We start from the raw sequence: 16,100 nt of genomic DNA on the forward strand, positions 1-16,100 counted from the left end.
CTCAACCACTGCGCCACCAGGGAAGCCCAAGCCTATTTTTATTTTATTTATTAATTTTTTAAATAAATTTATTTATTTATTTTTGGCTGCGTCGTGTCTTCATTGCTGTGCGCAGGCTCCTCATTGCAGTGACCTCTCTTGCCGCAGAGCATGGGCTCCAGGCATGCTGGCTTCAGTAGTTGTGGCTCACGGGCTCTAGAGCACAGGCTCAGCAGGTGTGGCGCAAGGGCTTAGTATCTCCACGGCACATGGGATTTTCGCAAACCAGGGCTCAAACCCATGTCCCCTGCATTGGCAGGCAGATTCTTAACCACTGCGCCACCAGGGAAGTCCCTGTAAAAGCCCATTTTTAGACCCTAAAGGAACCACAGCCTCCACTTTAAGAACCCCAGACTGAGAAGCTAATTTAGGAACTAAAGAAAAAAAAAATCTTTTGGGGATTAAAGGCTCAAAGAATCTATCTGAAAATCCAGAAGCAGGAGGGACGTAGGCTCAGGACAGAGCCCTTCTCTGGACCCTCCGAATGTGCTGTGGTGACTCGAGTGTGCTACCGGCCACAACAGCTTGCTGAGTTATTCTAAGTTTAAATTCCTATTTGTGAGCAAAATTTTACAAAGAGGCCTCTAGTCTTCACCCGGTCTCTGCCCACTGCAGAATGCTGGGACATACCAGGCCTGCCCAGGATGCACTCAGAAGGCTTGGCATCTCTTTTCTTAGTTCTCCACCTTCAAATGGCCCATAATGGCTTTGTGTCAGCATCAGCTTAGTTGGCTAAGTTGTTGTGACAGCTCGGATGTGTCTTTATTCAACGTTTTACTCTGCTTTGGGGACCTGCCTAGGGTGTGGCCATCTGAGTTTGGGCAGTCTTCATTTCTGAAAGTGCCTCTTAAATGGCAATTGTCTTTTGACTCTCCTGTGTTGAGAGCTGGCTAGAGACTGTCGCAGTCTGTAAAACAGCTGCCTGATCAGGATAAAGAGGATTTTGATCGATGCTTTCATTTTCCGAGAGATCCTCTTAGGCCCCTAGATTATAGGAAGAAAAAATGCACTGGCATTCTGCTTTCAAAAATGATTTCTAATTCATCCCTTCCTTGAAGTGAAACAGGAAATAAAGAATTTAAAACCCCAATTCTAAGTTGACAGTGGATGCATGGAAACAGCACTGGACCACAATCCCGCTGGCTGACCCTTGGAGTGGTTAAGAAAGGCAGCTCTGGCCTGTGCTGGGTCTCAGCTTCGTCGTCTATAATGAAGATATTGGATTTCACGAGCTTCTACATCAGGGTCAGCCGTGTAAGAGATCCTCCCTTGAAAAGAACATGCCACTCCCACCCCTACACCACACACACCCAAACAGTAAAACTTTATTACATACACACACATCCCTAAAACAATCAAACTTTTTCATTGTACTATATTTTGCTTTACCAGTTTATCCCTTGGAAAATTGTTCTGTACCTATTTTGTAAGTTGAATGCTCGTCCCTCATTTTGTCAGGTGACAGTGTTTCGGGGGAGAGAAAAGGGGGTTCTGCTCTAAAACTTTATTCAGCAACCAAGTTCGACAGGGCAGCCTGACAGGGCCTCTAGTCTAGAAATAATGAGGGGGCAGGGGGCCACCTTATGAGAGGAAAAAAAATCCCAAACACCCTATGACAAGCAGAAACCTACTGTCTCCTCCCAATAGAAAGTAAACCCTTGGGTCCAGATCTTTTTTCATTCACGGCTGTCTCTAGTGCCTACAACAGTGCCTGGCACATAGCAGGTGCTCAGGAAATATTTGTTGACTAGATGGGGACAGGTATTAGCCCTTCAACTTTGTCCTTTTTTGTGTTTTTTTTTTGGCCGCATCACGTGGCATGCGGGATCTTAATTCCCCAGCCAGGGATTGAACCCTCACCCCCTGCACTGGAAGCATGGAGTCTTAACCACTGGACCACCAGGGAAGTCCCAGCCCTTCAACTTTGATGACTTGTAACTGTGCCCCTCTTCCCATGGGAAAGATGCCCGGAAGCAGGCCAGGCAGGCATGGGGGTTCGGGGAGAAACAAACCTCCAGCTTTACTCCCTCGTCTATGAGCCATGAGCATTTTGAGACTGAATTTCAAAAATCTCCGAGAGAGGAGGTAGAAAAAAAGCCTGTCCCATTTTTCCCAACCCACCTACCCCTTCTCCCCCCACCACTCCCCGTTAGTAGGGTCTTGATGTGTTACAGTCCATGCTTGCCCCAACAGACATGACTCCTAAGAATCCTATCATGAATGATTCGTAAATGTAAGCATCCTTGACTTATCTATTATATAAATCCAGATGTTTATTAAATGTTTAAATCAAAATTATTTGTATTAAGGGTGTAGATCTCACATCTTCAACAGTCTCCTGCAGTTAGTACATCTTTGCTCATACATTGAAAGACTATGAGGTTTGAACTAAAAACATTTTTTAAATGACTTAAAATTCTCATAGTTCTTTCAACAATGTCTTCCTGATACAGTAAACCACAGTGAAAGTGACTTTAACAATGGTGGACCATTTTGGATACCATTTGTGTGTAAAAAAGACACAGAGTTTGAGTCTCTTTGGGAAATCAGATGCTAAATAGCCCCTAGAGCCCAGTAGCTGTTATGAAAGCAGAGGAATGGTAGCCACCTCCCCATTGGCCGGGGGACTTACCCAGATGTCTGGCTTTCACATAAAAGACAGGAAGCACTGAAGTCAGTCTCCACTTCCACTGAAAGGGCAAAAGCAAAAACAGCAAAAAGGAAGATGGCAAAAAGACTATTGTTACTTTTCCTCCCAGGTCTTGTGTCCATATGTGCCGTGCATGGAATATTTATGGACAGACTTGCTTCCAGGAAGCTGTGTGCAGATGACGAGTGTGTCTGTAAGGACTTTTTTATGCCTTTCCTTACCTTTCTATTATATAAGCAAAAAGAAATATGCAGCAATAGCATAAAATCTAATTGTACTTGTAAGTGAATTTTCTCTAATGTGCATGGGATTAGCATTGTTTCTCCTGGTCTGTGCCTTTTGTGTCTTACCATGAAGAATTCACTTAGCTAAGATTCTGCTGGGTGCTGCTTTAATACCTTAGTTATCTTCTGGAACTGAACATGAGCTATAAATTAGGAGGTATTAGTCACTCTGATTTCCTAGTTTTCTTATATGCTCTGCCTTTTTGCTGTGATAAAATCCAGGAGCCAATGTTTTTTTCTTCTAGATAAACGTTTCAGTGTTTTTTTCCTTCCAGATACTATTTCTCTGGCCCGAGCTCAAGAAGATTACAGTGCCCCAGACTGTAGATTCATTAACGTTAAAAAAGGGCAGTGGATCTATGTTTACTCAAAGCTGGTAAAAGAAAATGAAGCTGGAGAATTTTGGGCTGGCAGTGTAAGACGAGATTATTTTAAATATATACACATCTTGACATATGTTTCTCTTAATTTTTCCTCTGTTACCTATCTGCAATGCCTTTTAATATTAAAACTAGCTGTTAAGAACAATATAGATGCTGCGGATACAAGTGCAAAAATTCATATATATTTGCTTTTATTGCATTTTGAAGAAACAAAGAAAATTTCATAACAAAACCAAATGTAGGTTTATTTGATGGTTTGGCAAGAAATCTAGTCAAACACATGGGGGCTTGAACATCCCAAAGAGTTTGAAACTTATTCAAAAATATTTGAGTGGACTTGCCAAGTAAAAGGCATGTGTACTGGCAGTCAGGCTACGTTTCAATATTTTTAAGGAAACTTTAGCACCGTCTTTAATTCCAAAGAATCTGCTTTCTTCAGTTAAAACATGCAGGGGTGGGCCCTAGGGAGGGATGAAGCCGGATTGATTTACTGTCCTCCACTGCAGCTGCAGCTCCAGCACCAGAGATAAATTCTCAAGTAATAAAGAATTAAATCTTAGATTCACTTAAGACCTGTTCATTTGAATTTTTAAAAATAGAGAGAGTCCTTTAAAAGTCCTTTAAAATAACAGTGTCTGTTTACCTTTTTTAAAAAGGTACAGACTTTATTTATGGGTTCCAAAAAAGATTTCAGGCAGCTCACAAGATTGCACAGAGAAATGCTAAAGTAGGGAGACCAGTAAGATTAGGCCACAAAAGAACACGCACACAGTCTCTGTGGGTTGACTTCGTTGCTGTGAGCAAACTTCAAATTTGGGTCTGAGCCCCCCAGAATCCAGACTGAGAAGCAAAGCACTGGCAGTTATGTAATTCTCATGGATAGCAAAGAGGATGCCTGAGGGTTTCTAAAAGAGGACTCACATCAGCTTTCCCCTCACTGTTACACTTCTGGGCACTCAGGTTTATGGCGATCAACCCGAGGATGAGATGGGAACTGTGGGTTATTTCCCCAGCAACTTGGTCCAGGAGCAACACGTGTACCAAGAAGCCACCAAGGAAGTTCCCACCACGGTAAGCGTCCTGGAGGTGCCAGGGAAGGACTCAGATCTCAAGGTAATGTAGATGTAGGCAGGTGTGAATAATGCATCATGCAACTTACAAGGTGCATCAAGCAAAGCCCCCCGACACTTTCAGTGGTGACATCTCCAGACAACAAGATTTGGGGGAGTAGTTATACCTACTATCAATGTTGAAAGGTGAGTGAAATTTCTATACCAACCCCCTTTGTTTTAGATGCAAGTTATCCTGGAAAGGGCTCCATGTCACAAAGAAAGAAACCAACATAATATTAACTGACTCTTACTGATGGGTACGCTTGTTGACTAAAGACTTGGGCTGAGAAAAATATCAGCACCTGTATTTGACAAAATCAAAACATTCTGGAAAATTTTTGAATGCCTACTTTTGTGATAGATAGACTCTACTTATGCATGAAAAAAAAGATGTACTCTTCCTAATGCCCTGGGGTCTTGTATACCCAGAACAGAAATAAAAGATCCCCTTTGAGCTACTTTGCAAGGTGGTTGTTTTGAAACGATTCTCCTGGAGCTGACTGCTGTGCAAAATAACTTCAAAACATTGCCCAACCTACATAAATGCGACTCACTTGTCATCATGTCTTAGCATTGAGCTTGAGTGTGTCAAATAACCATAAATTAAGAGTGTATTTGAGAATCTTCACTTAAGTAGTTTTTGACTTAAAGTTTTTGACTTAAAGTAATACTTGTGTCATACTCTTTGGGGTTCAGTATTTTAAATCCAAATTTCCCTTTGATGACATACGATTTGAAATAAAGAATCTACATCTGTTTTCTGACCCTGCACGCTCAGCTCAATCTTTTTTTGCTTTTGTTTTTTTCCAGGATATTGACTTCTTCTGCGAGTAAGAAATTAGACAAATTTGCAGATAGAAAGGAAACACCAAAAACAAAGAAAAAAGCGAAAATAACCAAAAAATACACGTCCCTAATTTCTGACTTTTGTTTTTTGTTTTGTTTTGTTTTGTTTTGTTTTAACATCTTTATTGGGGTATAATTGCTTTACAATGGTGTGTTAGTTTCTGCTTTATAACAAAGTGAATCAGTTATACATATACATATTTTCCCATATCTCTTCCCTCTTGCGTCTCCCTCCCTCCCACCCTCCCTATCCCACCCCTCCAGGCGGTCACAAAGCACTGCTTGGGGCTGGAGATGGCAGATAAAGGGGAGGGGAGGGCGGGAGGGGAGACGAAGGAGGGGGAAAGGGCAGGGGGGAGGGGGTGTTCTCCGAGCCTGGTCTTCCCACCCACTGGGACAGGGTGACCTTTGGCTAAGTGGATGAATTGAAAGTAGAGAATTTTTTTTTCAGCCTAGAGAATCTTCTCTTACACAGGGATCATATAGAAGATAGTTCATTTATAGTTGTTTCTAAATAGTAATTCTTCCAAGCTCTTTGGAGCCCCATATAAACTTAGGTCATAGGTCTTTTCTTTGGACATGACGTTTTCTACTTATTTGTCTCTCTGGCCAGTTGGAGTATTATAATGTACACAAAGGGCCTATGGCATCAAGGAGTATTCTAGGATTGTTGTTACTTTTAATATTTGATGCCTTTGGGATGTGAAGCTGTTGGGGAAGAAAAAGAGCTGTTTGGACTCGTAGATGTTTGGACTATGTCTCTAAATTTCTCTTTAAAAAAATGTCTCACAAATGATTTCAGTTGATTCCTTTTACCTTCTAAATGATCAACTTACCTCTCCCCAAATTTTAAATAATGTTAAATTTTAATTTTAATAAATTAAAACATTTAAATTTTAGTAAGTGGTGATGGGGTGCTTTATGAAATATTTGCAGTGGAATAGTTTCCCCTTATTATGTGCTGTTACTGTATATTATTCAATCTTCAAGTCGAAATATACAGAAAAAAAAAAGTCTGTGGGTTATTTTCTCCACTTCTATTCCAACTTCGAATTTCCTCTTCCTGTGCAAATTCCCCCATGAAGGGTGATGTGTTAAGAAATCTGGTGAGGGGATACAGGTTTGGTGGTCCTGATGGACCCACAAGTTTTTCTACATCTAACTGAAAATCGGCTTTGATTGTGTATTACTAATGTAATCCTTTTGATGTAGTCATGAGCTTTTGTTTGTTTACACATAATGTAACATGTTAAAATGCCTGTACTACACTCAAAAATTTTTTCACAATTTCTGAGTTTAAAAAATTTTTTAAAAACACTTTCACCTTGAGGAATAGAAAGTCTGGGAGGTGGGGTTTGGGAATGGGGTTTGTTCCTCAGTTTTCTGGGGGGTCTGAGCATCCCACAATCATGAAGAGAAGGGCATTTAGGACAAGTTGGAGGCTTGGACCCCAGAGTCATTTTCCAGCTGTGCCCATTGTGACTTTAGGTGAATATGTTTTTGCCAAACTCTTAGGGAGGTCAGTCAAATAAAATGGTACCCCACCCCCAAGAAAAAGCCCCCTAAACCCAAACCCACCTACCATTTTTTTTCTATCTCACTTTATTCCATAAAAGATTTCTTGCAATATCTAGAGCTCTCAACACAATTTTAAGCTAAGAGGCATTTATCCAACCTCTGTTTCTGCCTCTTACTTGCTGGCCCTCCATTCCAGACACCCCATCACCCCTCGAGACACCCAGCACCCCCATTGTGCCCTCACTCTGTCCAAAGCCCCTATCTGTCTGGCTTCAGGCATCCAGCCTGGAGTGCCCCAGGCACAGGGTTTCCAGCTATAGGCTCCCTCCTGGCCCAAATCTGCTCCCACCCCCAGGACTGGTCTCATGTAGGAGTTCGAGGTCATTGATTGATTTAAATCTCCTGGGGGCTTATCTGCAGTAAAAGAATGAAAGCACTTGCAGGAACTTTAAACACCATCTTTAGGCTCTGGGAAAGCAAAATGCCGTCCCTGGACCAGTAGCAGGATGGCCTCACCTGGAAGCTGATTAGAAAGCAGAGTCTCAGGGCCCACTGCAGACCTTCTGAATCAAAATCTACATTTTAACAAGACCCTCAGGGATTCATGGACACATGTAGGAAGGGAAAAACTTCCTTCTACTCTTCTAGGCTCTGTGGCTGGACATAAGAGTTAAAACTGGTGTAGGACAGATGAATAGGGGAAAAGCATATACATTTAATTCCGTAAGACTTCTGCTTATGGAAGAATAAGGAAACACTACGGTGAGTGGACCTGAGTAGCGTAGACAAGTCGATTCCATAAGCCCACTTAGGGCGAGCGGGAGACTGCCTAGAGCAGGTCTACTCAGAGTGAGTACCAGCGCAGGACGAGGCCAGTACAGAAAGCCATCGAAGGCAAAAAGACCCAGGGCATGGTGGACGCTGGCAGGCAAAAACCTGAAATCTTGCTTAAGGGATGTGTGGAACTGGTGGCTCAGAAATATTGGGTGATGAGAACAGAGCCCAGGGCACCATGGAAGAATGTGGGATGTACGTGTCAGTGCCGCCGTTTCCTAGCTGTGCCTGCCTGAAGATGGTTCTAACCTCTCGGGACCTGTTTTCTTGACTATAAAAGACCTTAGGGACTTCCCTGGCGGTCCGGTAGTTAAGACTCCGTGCTTCCACTGCAGGGGGCTCAGGTTCTGTCCCTGGTTGGGGAACTAAGATCCCACATGCCGTGCAGAACGGCCAAAAAATAAAAGGGGTTAATGACAACTTCGTGGCTGAGTTGTTGTAATTTTTAAATACAACGTGTGCACAGGGTCTGCACATGGTAGGATCCCTACGTGGCAGCCACTATTATCTGACCCAAGAGGGTTGCATGAGAATGGCCGTCACTCCTGGAGTTGTGCTCTAACCCTCCAGATGCTTCACTGATCAGAAACTGCAGCTCCCCATTGGACCATCTGAAACGTCTACATCAAAGATATTTGTAACATTTTCCAGATTGTGTACTTTTTTGTAGTTTCATTTAAAAAAAAAATCTCCTGAAATTCTCATAGTCCCAAGTCATTCCACCAGCCATTCAGGGATATGGTGTACAATATACATGTATAATTTAGATTTGAGATCCCAGTTCTGGCCACAGCCCTTCATCAACACCAGCATGTGAGGGTCACCACACCTTATAAAGATCAACATATATAATTTGCTCACCCATGAAACCTAGAGCCAGATGGGTTTCAGCTGTAAACTAATCGTATTTAGGCTCAGCCAAGTAGGGTTGTCTCATTTGTATATCGCCATCCTAGCAGGGGTGTAAATAACAATGCCTCTTGGGAAATCCACCTCAGAAAGGGGGTGCCCCACCAGAGCCTGAGTACTTCGGGTCCGTACCTTGATGGCACTTGCTGTATCTGCAGAGCCGTATGCTGTCTCTCTGCTCTCTGGATGCTGGAAGTTCAGGTCTCTGGCCAGACATTTTGACCCTCACTCTGTTGAGAGCCTTGTACAAGGCCCAAAGCACATGACAGTGCAGGCAGCCACTGGGAAGAGAGAACACCTCCTCGGATGACAACAGAGACCCAGTGGAGACTGAGGTACTGTGGTTTCCACTCTTTCTTGAAAAAGGTATGCATGAGCAGAATGTATCCTAATGAGGAGGTTATTCTGTATAGATTACTAGAGTACATGATGTTATATTGGATACACTTTTGCTATGTCAAATATAATAAATACAAGTAATCCAAACAGGCTGCACTTGGTTCATGCCTCATGTTATGTCAAAGCCAGTGGAATTCCTGCAATGGGAATCATTGTAGATTTCAGACCCCTTGTGACTCTTCCATATCATGTGGGACGAAGGCTCAGACTTCTGTTGTTTGTGTCACCATGTTTGTGTCATTTAACCTCTTGCTTCCCAATTTGCACATCTACACGTGGGAATAATAATGCCTTTGAGGATAATAATAATTAACTTTGAGGGTAATTATGAGAATTAAATTAAATGAGATAGTGTGTGTAAAATCACACAGCACAGTGCACACTACACAGTAGGCGTGTAATAAATGCTAGTAAAATTAACTCTTTTAATTTAAGAGGCTTTTAAAACATTTTTGAAACCTTGGAAGAACTACAGATTTTTTTTAAGTGAACCAAAAGTATACCTTGAGCATCTTTTCTTTCCAGAACACTTCTGTTTTTCTCCCTAGGCTTTTTGAAGTTGTTTGCAAGACATTCTGCAAATACTTAGCACAAAGATGCAGACACACAGGCAAGCGCATGTGCGCGTGCGTACACACACACACACACACACACACACACACACACACACAAGCTTGACAAACGTTATAATTTAGTGTCTGAGATGGTACCTCTTCCCTGCCTTCATTACCAGGGAAATGTCTCTGGTGCTCTGTCAAAGAAACATTTTAAAACATCTGGGCACCAGGGAGATATTGTCCCCTTATAAGCCTCAGTGCTCTCTTTCTTCAAATTCTTCCCTCTCTCACCCTCCTGTGTCCTCAAAGGATGTTGCAAATGGCAGGAGGCCATCAGACTCTCCCTGCTATCTGATGCCCAGCCAAGAGCGACTTCACTTGATTTCAGCCGCTCCTTCTGAGTGCCTGCAATTGTGACGTATCCTTGGGATGACTAATAAATTAGTGGCTAGAGGTCTTTTGGGGTAAATCCCTTGCAGTCCTGCAGAAACTATTAAGGTTGACCTAATTAATGAGTCCATTGTTCTGCAAGGCACCTCATTTTCAGAGTACAGGCTTCAGAATTCCCTCTCTTGGCTATTTCCCTGGAACAAACATTCAGCAAAAGGCAAGAAAAGGCAATTTAAGGCAAGGCTTTGATACCTGCTGAAAGCACTGTGAGCTCATCTCTCCCCACCACTGGGCAGCATATTACTAATATGTAATAGCGTTCCTTTTTGTTAAAAGTCATACCTCTTGTTCAAGGGGCTGGTGGCTGGGCGAGCTGCCTTTTTTTTTTAAGTAAATCTCTCTCTCTTTTTTAAAAAATATTTATTTATTTTATTTATTTATTTTCCTTATTTCTTTTTTTTTTTTTTTTTTTAACTCTTGTCAGTTCATCTGTGACAGTGGATGGGGTCATAATCAGTCTGTGCTGCAACTCCAAGACCAAGTCAGTAGCACTGCAGGTGGCTGGTGGTCAGATAATTAAGTACCTTTGGGGTGAGTATCAAAATGTTAGGAAAGCATGTTTATGACTTACGTAGATATTTAATTCTTTTTTTTTTTTTTGGCTGCGTTGGGTCTTAGTTGCAGCACACAGGATCTTTTAGTGGCGTGTGGGATCTTTTTCGTTAGGGCGCGTGGCCTGCTCAGGTTTCTCTCTAGCTGTGGAGCAGGCTCCAGGGCGCATGGGCTCTGTAGTTTGTGGCACGTGGGCTCTCTAGTTGAGGCGCGCGAGCTCAGTAGTTGTGGCACGTGGGCTTAGTTGCCCCCCCACCCCGGCATGTGAGATCTTAGTTCTCCAACTAGCGATCAAACCCGCGTCCCCTGCGTTGGAAGGCGGATTCTTTACCACTGGACTGCCAGGAGAGTCCCAGGCAAGCTGCTTTTGCTCTCTGCAAACCTGCAAGAGGTAAATCAGAATCCCCATCAGATATTAAGATTAGAGATCCATCTTTTCAATTCCTGGCCGTGAATTCATAAGACCCTTTCCTGACAAGGCCTAACAAGGGTTTTTTCCAACTTGCTGTGTGAAATGGCAAAGTGAAATGGAGTAACTGAGGGGATTGTCAGGATGGTCAGGCCTCCAGTCAACTTCTACCACAAGCATCCATATTTTAGCGTCCCCACCCCCTTCCCTGCCCCAGTGGCTTTTGTGAAGCCACAGTTTGTGCAAAAAATACTTGAGTCACAGTGGACTTAGTTCATCGTTCACAGTGTGGTTAAATTCAGCAGCTGGTTTTGTGCAGTCAAGTTTTCGAAAAGCCTAGAATATTTCATAGACTTAGAAAAAGGCAAATTGAAGGTGTCAGTGCCTTGAGTGTCACGCGCTCCTGACCCTTGATAAGTGTGGGCATTTATCGCTTCTCGTGTTTATTGACTGTGCCCTCATGGATCCAGTTCAATGCAGGGAAATAGGAAGCTAGTTCATGTAGTATTTAAACAAATCTCTGGAGGGAGTGGGTATTTCAGCTCTGAATGGAAAGAAGACATAGGAGCCAGCACTAGGAAGAAAAAAATCTCATTTCTTCAACAAGCAGACTTATCTATCTGAAATGCTGAAAAAAAAGAGAGAAAGGAAAATCACACAAACTAATATTATTCCATGTTCTACCCTTGAAATACAATTTTTGTGACTTAAAGGCCTTTCCAAGCTACTACATCTTCTCAGCTGTATCACCTACAAATACCGTGGTGTAGCGGTAATTTAATCAGGAAAATGATCTATTGATCCACACGCTTTATATAACCTACACTCTAACCCATTATTAACAAAGACAGGGTAGGCTCCCCAACCCATGATTTAAACATTTTTCGAAATGGAAATGACTATTCTGTCACATGTGAGCAATTGTTTTAATCATTTTTCTCAAGAGTATGCTACGCTAAAGTCAGTGTATTTTGGAGGTAAAAAATGAGCTTGTGTTGTTAACATCTCCCCCTCCTCCCCCGCCCCACCCCCATCTCTTTTTACCCTCTCTCTCCCTTTTTCCTTTTTGCTGCAGCATGTGAATTTATTCTGCCCAAATGAGTCAGTCAAGATGGGAATGTTAATTTGTTTGAGCCATCCTATGTCAAGCTGGAAAAAAAAAAAAAAAAAATCGCATGCCAGCTTTTCACTTTCTACAAACCCAAGACAGAAAACCTGAGTCAGGGTCCCTGGACCCACTGTCACTCAGCCCTTGTCACTGCTCTCCTGATGTTTCTCCTCTCTTCTGCCCCTCCTGACTCCAAAATGACTGAAGGGTCGTTTAATCTGCTCCTGGATCTTTCCCTGAGCCTTAGGTTACTAGTATCAAAGCCAGCATAAATGGATCAGCAGACAAAAGCTTGAATCTTGACTCCCAAGGACCACAAGAGACACATTGGTTCCCAGAACCAGCCTCAGCAGGGCTCAGAGGGACAGCAGACAGAGAACAGGTCAGCTGGATAGACTCGCGATGCTGTTCCTCCTTCAGGAAAAGGCAGGGGGGCGCTGGGGCCACTCTGGGTAATTGAGTTCCCAAATCCCACTGTTACCTGAAGCAGACAGATAGATGATCACGGGGGGAAGGAACCAACTTTTTTTGCGCATCAACTGTAAGCCAGTGTCTTAGATGAGGTTCCCCAGAAGCAGACCCTGAGATGAGGTTTCATGTACAGTGATTTATGGAAGAATGACTTCCAAGGGGCAGCAGGTGAGGGAGACAGGGGCAGCAGGAAGGCGGCGGGGGGAGACAGGGGGAACGGTTCGGAGGGGTGCAGTTCAACAAGGAGCAAACCAGGCAAGGCCTTGAAGCCATTGCTCCAGCCTCCACCCACCCAGGGCTCAGGTGCAGGAAGTGACATTTCGGGGGCCATGCAGACCGAGTCAAGGAAGCTGAGCATTCTTCTGGCCCATCGGTCATTGTTTAAGGGTTGCAGTGGTGGGACATCATCTCCAGGCAGTTCTGGTTCTCTCTACCTTAGGGCAAAGCAGACTGGAGGAGGCCATAGGTGCTGAGATGCATGAACAACACTACAGTGGCGTTCAGGGGCGTTTCGGGGGCGCACCAACTTTATCTGCTGTAGCCCCAGCTCTGCACAAGGTGCTCCATTTCACTTCATCCTCACAGCATCCTATCCCTATATTATCCTTTGTGACCAAGAGGAGGCTAATCTCGTCTCTGATTTCCTCCTCAACCTGCTTCCGTGGACCTTGAAACTTTCTGGTGTGCGTCAGTGAGAAACTTTGGTGGGACCAGGGTGACATCTACTGGTGAACGTGGGATCTGGCCTACAGAGAGAAGTTTCTAAACTTGAGTCTGCAAGTCAGGGCGTGAGCGTCCTTCACAGCATTCAGAATCAACAGTATCGGGGCACCTCCTGAGATGGACTCTACTGCACACTCCACCCCTCCCCTCCATCACACACACTCTAAAAATCTGCTTGTCCCATGGCACAGATCAGGGTATTAATACACCGTTACTGCTGACCTTGTAATAAATTCAACAGATTTAAAAATTCACACATTAGGGGAACACTGACTTTTCACTTTCAGACTCATTTTTCATGTTTGCCTTGGATATGGAGCCCTGCAGAGTTTATAGATTGTTTTAGTTGATTTAATTCATTTATATAGGAAAGCAGCAATAGCACCTTGAACTCAGAGTAGAAGCTTCTCTAGAAAACAGTTAATACAACCCACAGCCCCCTCCAGGGGCTGAAGGCATAAGACTCAGCATCCCAGATCACTTTTTTGTAAAAGGTAGGGGCAGGGATCTATAGCCAGACAACCTAGCTTCAAGATCACAGGCCGTCCTCGGCACCACGCTGGAATAAGTTTAAAGGATGGAAAGTCTGGATTTCTACTTGATCTAATAGGGTGGCTCTCTACTGAGGGTACTTTGGCCCCATCCCCCAATCTTGGAGACATTTGGCAATGTCTGGAGACATTTTTCTTTATATTGGAGTATAGTTGATTTACAATGCTGTGTTAGTTTCAGGTGTACAACAAAGTGGTTCAGTTACATATATATTCTTTTTCAGATTCTTTTCCATTATAGGTCATTACAAGATATTGAATAGAGTTCCCTGTGCTATACAGTAAGACCTTGTTTTGTTTTGTTTTGTTTTGTTTGCGGTACGCGGGCCTCTCACTGTTGTGGCCTCCCGTTGTGGAGCACAGTCTCCGGACGCGGAGGCTCAGCGGCCGTGGCTCACGGGCGTAGCTGCTCCGCGGCATGTGGGATCTTCCCGGACCGGGGCACGAACCCGTGTGCCCTGCATCGACAGGCGGACTCTCAACCACTGCGCCACCAGGGAAGGCCTAGACCTTGTTTTTTTATCTATTTTATATATAGTAGTTTGTATCTGCTAATCCCAAACTCCTAATTTATCCCTCCCCCACCCCCTTCTCTCTTTGGTAACTATGTTTGTTTTCTATGTGAGTCTGTTTCTGTTTTGTAAATAAGTTCATTTGTATCTGGAGACATTTTTGATTGTCACAACTGGAGCAGGGCACTACTGGCCTCTAGTCGGCAGAAGCCAGTGACGCTTCTAAACATCCTATAAAGTACAAGAAAGCCCCCAACCAAGAATTATCCAGACCCAGATGGCAATAGCGTCCAGGTTAAGAAAGTCTACTGTAAGGGGTGATATTCATCGATAAATGAAGTTTGAAAGAATAACAAATCCTAGGAAGGCCTAAGCAACTACCTTGGGTTGTGCTTGTTTCCCGAGTCCAATCTAGGTTGTATTTGTTTTGTAAGGAACCATTAGGTAGAGCTGGATACCTGAAAAATGGGTCTGTGTGAACTTATCCTGACACGCATACCCCACACCTTATGACACAGCACGGAAAACATCCATTTTGCAATCGGCCTGTTACAAATGACCATTGGCAAATCCCTTTCTCCATGATCTTAAACACAGTCTTTTTGCTTCATGCTCTAGCTCTGCATGCCCCTGCTTCCCATGTAACATTTCACCAAATGCCCTTCATCAGCTCTGGGAGGGCTCAGGGCTGGTGAAGGGCTGACACATGATGGGGGCTGCAAGCTATTTGCATTCCTTCCAGCATTTATTTTCAGTCCTAGAGGACTTGGAGATTGCTTAATTGCTTTTCAAACAGCTATCATGTCCTCCTAGCTTTACAGCTTCTTCCAGAAGATGATTATAATACCCTATTATTTCTCAAGCAAAAATAGCTCTCTCTTACCCTTCAGTAATGCATGCATTGTCAATTTCAGTAGCACCAGCTGCCTTTACCTAACCGGGATCTCTCTTCCCCTTTACTTCTCCTTTGCTATTGTCATCCTGTTTAACCTTTCTCAGGAGAGTTTCCTAGGCACACAGTTATACTTATAGAGTCTTTGTACATTTGTGGCTACAATTAAAATTTAAACACAGCACATTTAGCCTAAGGTTGACATTTCTCATTCCATAGAGGAAGAATTTACTTGAACATTGATAGCTAAATGTGTGATGGACTTTTCAGTGTGCACTACAATTCTGAGAAGAGGAGAAAGATATCACACAGCTCTCACCTGTTAGAATTGTGGGTTTGTTTAAAAAAGATATGTAATTGGAGACCTACAGCCGAATTTGAAATTGGTTACTTTATCTCACAGAGGAAGCATAAATGAATGTAGATTTTTGAATGAAATCCAAACTTAATCTCTGCTTGTCATGGCTCACGAGCTTGAACGGGGCTGCTGTGATTTTTTTTTTTTTTTTTTGAAGCTGCTATTGAATTTAAGTTTAAAAGAAAGAAAACATTCCTGCCCTTCTCTGTAAAATCTCCTGCCTTCACGTAACAGAATACTATAATTTTCAAAATGGACAGTCTGAAAAACAGGAAAGCAAAAGATGGCTAACATACACACTACAGGCTGGAATTTGGGTTTGGGTCCTGCAAATCCTACACTCCATGCCTTCTCCCCTCCCGAGACTCCTGACAAGGGAGAGGTAACCACAAGGTGAAAGAACCAAGTGAGTTGCAAAATATCAGCTTAATTAACCACTAGGCAAGCACCCAAAGATGCCCCCATCTCTAGTACAGGGCTTCTGAGGCACAGGCTGAACTGGAGAGTGTGGCTCAGATGGGAAGTAAGGTTTCTGCATTCCTT

The 16,100-nt window shown here is 43.3% G+C and overlaps 1 protein-coding gene across 1 annotated transcript; it reads left to right on the forward strand.

Moving 5' to 3' along the window:
• Positions 1-2,719: 2,719 nt before the first annotated feature.
• On the forward strand, positions 2,720-5,372 carry OTOR (otoraplin). The gene is made up of 4 exons (XM_007451438.1): positions 2,720-2,882; positions 3,249-3,388; positions 4,317-4,427; positions 5,279-5,372. Exons 1-4 carry the CDS (start codon positions 2,765-2,767, stop codon positions 5,300-5,302), a joined length of 393 nt encoding a protein of 130 aa, XP_007451500.1. The 5' UTR covers positions 2,720-2,764; the 3' UTR covers positions 5,303-5,372.
• The last annotated feature ends 10,728 nt before the right edge of the window (positions 5,373-16,100 follow it).

The sequence above is a fragment of the Lipotes vexillifer genome, unplaced genomic scaffold (genome assembly GCF_000442215.2).
Source record: "Lipotes vexillifer unplaced genomic scaffold, Lipotes_vexillifer_v1.1 scaffold670, whole genome shotgun sequence".
Lineage (NCBI taxonomy): Eukaryota > Metazoa > Chordata > Mammalia > Artiodactyla > Lipotidae > Lipotes > Lipotes vexillifer.

Coding starts and splice junctions, on each gene's coding strand:
- OTOR (XM_007451438.1), top strand. CDS start 2,765: ATGGCAAAAAGACTATTGTTACTTTTCCTCCCAGGTCTTGTGTCCATA. Junction 2,883..3,248: donor TGCAGATGACGAGTGTGTCT/GTAAGGACTTTT, acceptor TTTTCCTTCCAG/ATACTATTTCTCTGGCCCGA. Junction 3,389..4,316: donor GAGAATTTTGGGCTGGCAGT/GTAAGACGAGAT, acceptor CTGGGCACTCAG/GTTTATGGCGATCAACCCGA.